The sequence below is a fragment of the Leucopleurus acutus genome, assembly GCF_964270905.1.
Source record: "Leucopleurus acutus genome assembly, chromosome: X".
NCBI lineage: Eukaryota > Metazoa > Chordata > Mammalia > Artiodactyla > Delphinidae > Leucopleurus > Leucopleurus acutus.
This window is the reverse complement of record NC_139148.1, coordinates 131154027-131160026: the sequence shown is the minus strand read 5'-3', so window position 1 is coordinate 131160026 and position 6000 is coordinate 131154027. Positions and strand designations below refer to the sequence as shown.

The 6000-nt window shown below is 59.2% G+C and overlaps 1 protein-coding gene across 1 annotated transcript in view; it reads right to left on the bottom strand.

Annotated features, from left to right (window-relative positions):
* Positions 1-2238: 2238 nt before the first annotated feature.
* Positions 2239-6000, bottom strand: part of LOC309978675 (sodium- and chloride-dependent creatine transporter 1-like) — a gene marked incomplete at both ends in the record, with an annotated part of 42368 nt that continues 38606 nt past the window's right edge. Inside the window, 4 exon segments of the mRNA XM_082865176.1 lie at positions 2239-2541; positions 4062-4162; positions 4254-4353; positions 4433-4570. Coding sequence (XP_082721302.1) covers positions 2239-2541; positions 4062-4162; positions 4254-4353; positions 4433-4570 — 642 coding nt within the window.

Below are 6000 nucleotides of genomic sequence, written 5' to 3'. Positions count from 1 at the left end.
GCTAACACATATATATGGAATCTAAGAAAAAAAAAGGTCATGAAGAACTTAGGGGTAAGACAGGAATAAAGACACAGACCTACTAGAGAATGGACTTGAGGATATGGGGAGGGGGAAGGATAAGCTGTGACAAAGTGAGAGAGTGGCATGCACGTATATACACTACCAAACGAAAAACAGATACCTAGTGGGAAGCAGCCGCATAGCACAGGGAGATCAGTTCCGTGCTTTGTGACCACCTAGAGGGGAGGGATAGGGAGGGAGGGAGACGCAAGAGGGAAGAGATATGGGAACATATGTATATGTATAACTGATTCACTTTGTTATAAAGCAGAAACTAACACAACATTGTAAAGCAAATAAACTCCAAAAAAGATGTTAAAAAAATTAATCCTACACTGAGATCTGCTCTGGTCCCAAAAACCAAATCTTAAAAAATTAAGACACAGGGGCTTCCCTGGTGGCACAATGGTTGAGAGTCCGCCTGCCGAGGCAAGGGACACGGGTTCAGGCCCCGGTCCGGGAGGATCCCACATGCCGCAGAGCGGCTAGCCCTGTGAGCCATGGCCGCTGAGCCTGCGCGTCTGGAGCCTGTTCTCCACAACGGGAGAGGCCACAACAGTGAGAGGCCCGCGTAACGCAAAAAAACAAACAAAGAAAGAAACAAAAAACTAAGACTCAAGAGGTTCAAACTGTTTACAAGTCACTTAATAGGATCCCAGAAGAAAGCTTAAGAATAAGTTCAGGAATAGAAACGCATCCAGCACCCAAGGGAAATCTTATAATGCCTAGCATCCAATCTAAACTTACCGGGCATGCAAAGAGGCAGGAACATCCAAACCGTTATGACAGATATCAGTTAAAATGCATCGATTGGAAAGGAAGAAGTAAATGTGCCTTTATTTACAGACAAAATGACTGTATATGTAGAAAGGCCCATGGGATTTATAAAAAGACCTATTACTATCAACTAGTGAGTTTAGCAAGGTTGCAGAACACAAGCTGTTTTAGAGGGAGCTTATCACCTCACCCCAAACACTTAACCAACTGCCCCAGCACTTTTCTTTGCAGACCTGAAACAAGGTCGGTAAGGCACAAACTCTTACTTAGTATTCTGGCGTTATACGTTAATATAAACATGTAACTATAGAACTAAGAAAATATTCCAATATTAACACTGAACGGGAGGACACAATTTTCTTTTTGTTCCACTTCTGACATTGTCTTCAATTAGGTGTGCTACCGGAATAGCTGAATCCCAGACCTCCCCTCCAACCTGAGCACAAATGCAAGAATATTAGGAGGTGCAGAAGCTAAAACTAAACTCAGACACAGAACAGCAGCTCAGCTGTATTTTCTGCAGTTAACATTTAATCACCAAACAGAATACGTGGACCCTGAGCGCCCAAGGGCCAGTACAGGCAAAAGACGAGGCCGCAACAAGAGGTGACCACGGAAGAAAGCAATGCCCTACGGAAGGCCGCCAAGGACACGACACATAAGTTAGGGTTAGCGCCCTGGGGCCTGCTGACGCTAAACGTAAAAGCGGGTAAAATTGTATCGCAAGATGTGAACCACCGAAGAAAGCTGGTCCACACAGAAGATGATGGAACTTCGGAGTTGGCCAAAGTCTTCAGCAGTGAATCGGCTAAGAGGGAGGGAAAAATAAAATTCAAGTTTGGGGAGGCACACGTCCCTCCCTGTCCCCCCACACCGACAATCCCAGAGCAGCACACTTCTTCTTTAGGCTTAACCCTCCCTTACAGCTCCACCTGGCCTGAGCCTGGCTCTGGCCACCTGCCACCAGCCGCTCCCCAGACCCCTGTAGAACCCACATGACCAGGACGCGGCCCTCCACATTGAGCTCCCTCTGAATGGGCTCTGGGTCTGGAAAGTATACACTCAGCAACTGGTGGGCGACCTCCGCGTCCATGGGCGATGGGAAATGCACAGTAAGGGTGCTGGAGGAGATATGGTTAAGGCACCACCCACACTAGTGATTTCGCCTGTGCCTCAGGCTTCCTCCTCACTGAGACTCGCCTTCACCCCCCCACCCCGCGGCTTCCCCGCCAGAGCACCCCTTAGGCCGTCCACAACCTCCCACCCTATACACTGAGGCCACCCTGGACATCACCACCCCTACCCTCTGGTTTCCCTCAGGTTGGTTTGCCCCACCACCGCCCGTCAGCCCAGACCACCCTTGGCCCATACCCTCCAGCCGCCCAGAGTTCCCTCCTTCTACACTTCAGGCCCCACCGCCTGCAGCCCCTCCCCACAAACCACCTCCAGCCCAGCCCCTGGACGCCCGGCCCACTGGGGCTCCTGCAAAAGGATACCACTGCAGCGCCTGCGGACCCGCATCTCCGGCCCCGGGTCCCGCGTCTCTACGTGGCCCTGCTGCGTGGGCTGCCCACTGGATCTGCACAAGGCCACCGGCTGCGCCACCTGCCTCTCCTGCGACGCCAGGGTTGCCAGAGTCTCCAGGGTCGCCAGGATCGACCGGGTCACCGGGGTCACCCTGGCCACCACATGCTGCTCCCACTGCAACGGCCGCGGCACCTGCGCCTTCGTCTGCTGCCCTCATGGCTCCTTCACCATCTGCCTCAGACTCCATCTACAACCGCTTCCACCCTCCCTACGAGCGGGGGAAGAAAAAAACGGTCCCTCACAAAACCAACCGTCTAACGGCCCCTCACGTGGGGATTCCCAGAGCGCCTGCGCAAACACACCCCTGGTAACGGCTCCTGACTCGTGATTGGCTCCCACCGACAGAGCCTGCAGGCTCTCCAGCCAATGGTCGCCCCCTTACGAAGCTCCACACCGCAGAGCGCTGTGTAACCCCAATGAGCCTGCGCAAACAGACACCCACATCTTCCGGTCCCTCTAACCGGCCTACCTCGCTCGGGCCCAGGCTCCCCGTAAGCGCCTTAGCCATGAGGCCTCCAGGTAAGGCTCCTCCACTTAGTGTGGCTGGAGCTCCCCAGTGCGCATGTGCAAACAGAGCCCCGCCCCCACCTCCTAAGGCCTCCGGGCACGTAAGTTTCCCTGCCAAGCCTGCAAACCCCAGGCGAGCCCCGTGCACTTCGAAGTCTGTGTCAGAGGCAGCCTGGCCAACTTCACGTGTGACCAGCCTGCTGAGCGCAGGTCCCTGTCATCGAGTTCTGCAAGGGAGTCGGGCACCTCTGGGCCAGGCCCGGCCAGCCCTCTGGTCTCCCACACGTAGCTCGAGTCTGCATGTGTGTTCGTGTGCACGCATGCGTGTGTCGGGGCCCGGCCCTGCGGGGATGAGGCCAGGGATGCAGAGCGGGCGGTGCCTGCCCGCCTGGGGAGGGAAGCAGGGGGCTGCTGCTGGACCCCCTGGGGACGGTGTGGGGCCGGGCCGCTAGGGGCTCCAAGGCTCCGGGGACACAGACTGCAGCGACTACAGGCTGCAGGCTTGGCCCTGGCTTGCCAGGTGCATGGGGGAGACCGGCTGGCCGGAAGGGCTGTGGCGGCAGGGCGTGGGGTGGGGGTAGGGACGGGGGGCCCCACCCCAGGACCACCCCCAGTCTCCTGGCCATTTGGTGGCACAGACCTCATGGGCTTTCTCTCCCCCAGGAACAAAGTCTTGAGGCTCTTCGGGAGCCTGGAGGTTCCGGGGACCCTCAGCTTGGAGGTGACCCTGTGTCTGCTGGGTGCTGGTCTACTCTGTCTCTGGAAGGGGGTCAAGTCAACAGAAAAGGTACAGCCGGGGTGACGGCAGGCCTGGGAGCAGCACTGCCTCAGGGGGTGTGGGTGTCTGCCAGCGACCACTGCTGCCACGGGAGGAGACTGCACCAGGGCCAGAGCCCGAGGAGGGGCAGGGACTTCAGTCCGGACCACTTGATCCCCATCCCCTGGCTGGAGGGTCCTCTCCACCCTGCGCCTCCAGGCCCGGCATCCTTCCCTCCCGAGTGGAGGTGGAGTGGTCCCGGCAGCTGCTTCCCCTTCCCTGGGGTGGGGGGCATCCCTGGCCCGCCTTCCCTGGCTCGCCTTTCCTCCCTCGGTGTCCCTCGCCCTGCCCAGGCTCTCCCGGCCCTTACCATGCACACCAGCAGGGTGAAGAAAGACCAGCACCATTTCATCCAGGGGCAAGGTCGGTACCCGATCATGCAGGCCACGTCATCCATGAACCGGTCGGCTCCTGGGGTCACGTGAGGCCGGAGGGCCAGAGCTAGAGAGGCACCACCCCTGACCGTGCCGCACCCCCAGCTTGCCTGTCGGCCCAGACCTACCGTACACCCAGGCGATGACCACGCACTCCCAGAAGGCCAAGAGCACCGGGGTGCCACTGGCTGAGAAGTAGTCAAACAACTGGAAGACATACATCCCACCCTGGGGATGGATCCAGGTCAGGGAAGGTGGCAGCCGGCAGCCTGAGGCCAGGGGCATCCCTCACCCTGCCCCCACTCACATCGGTCACCACGGAGAGATCAATGACAAAGCAGAGGGCGCAGCAGAGGGCCACGGAGATCTCTCTTTGGAAACGGAAGTAGTAGGAGGCCGGGAGGAGGTCCAGCAGGCCGGTGATGAAGACTTCCACACCTACAAACTGTGGCCGGGCAACTCAGGCCGTGCCCCTGCCCACCCACCTGCCATCTCCCGTCGCCCAGTGTGGCCTCTGCTCGCCAGCCCCCCTGCCCCCATCTCCCAGCCCCCTCTCTTGCGTCCCCCCTCTCAAACCTGGCTGTCAAGGCCAAGCAGCAGCAGCATGAAGAAGAACAGAGCAGCCCAGAGCGGGGCCACAGGCATCAGCGTGACGGCCCGGGGATAGGCGATGAAAGCCAGGCCAGGCCCTGAGGGGGAAGGGGCAGGGTGTGGACACCTGGAGCCCCCCACCCACGACCTGTCCCCCTCCACCCTGCACCACGGTACCAGAGGAGTGGACGATGCCAGGGCACCCTGTGGCCAAGGGCCTTTCCACTTCTGTCAAGACACTGCCGGGCCGCTCGGGCCCTCGTGTGTGTGTGTGTGTGTGTGTGTGCGCGTGTGCGTGCGTGTGTGTGCGTGTGTGTCTGCACGCGCGCGCGCCATACCAGGGGCTGGAAGGTCCCCGCAAGCCCTTGGTAGACCTGTACTCATGAGTGGCGTGTCTGGCTCAGCCTTCTGTACCTGGGTTCCGGCAGCTACCGTGGTCGCAGATCACCACGGACCCAGAAAAGGCCGACCTTTCCCTCTACAACACTCAGGCAAGTGTGAGGACATACCCCGAGGCCCCTGGATACAGATGGCTGGGGGCTCGGGGCTCCACGTGGCCTGGCCTGAGGTGGCTGCACAGCTGTGCCTCGCAGCTGCTCAGCCAGGCCTCCTGGCCCAGAGTGATGTGACAAATTGAGTTTGAACTGTTCTCGTTTCTCAGAACGTCATTCTGTGTGCGTTCGCGTACACGGTCCGTTACGACAGCAGCTGCCGCTGCTCCGGAGCCCGGGCTGGGGCTTGGGGCATCTTTACCTGATTCCGCCACCTTGGAGATGTGCACGCCCTGCTCTGTGGCCATGAAGCCCAGGATGGAGAAGACCACGAAGCCAGCAAAGAAGCTGGTCCCGCTGTTGATGAGTGCGAGGATGATGGCATCCCTGGGGGCAGAGGGGACCGTGTGGGCTGGTGAGACTGCCTGCTGCCCACGGGCAGGCAGGGCAGGGGTGGCAGGGCTGTAGTGCCTACTTGTAGCAGTTGTTGTTGAAGCGATTGTAGCTGCTCAGGGCCGTGAGGGCCCCCAGGCCAATGGCGTAAGAAAAGAAAATCTGGGTCCCGGCATCTATCCATACCTGGAGATGAGCGAGGGGAGAGCAGGTGTGAGGAGCCACGGCGAGCACAGGTCAGCTGCAGAGGGAGGGAGAGGCAGGGCCCTCCCCTGGCAGGGAGCGAGGCCGCAGCCCGCACGCAGGTCCCACGCCTCCCGTGCCGACTCCAGGTCCTGGTCTGCAGAGAGGCGGGGGTCCTTGGTGCCGGGGATTAGAACTCACCTAGCCAGAGACAGAG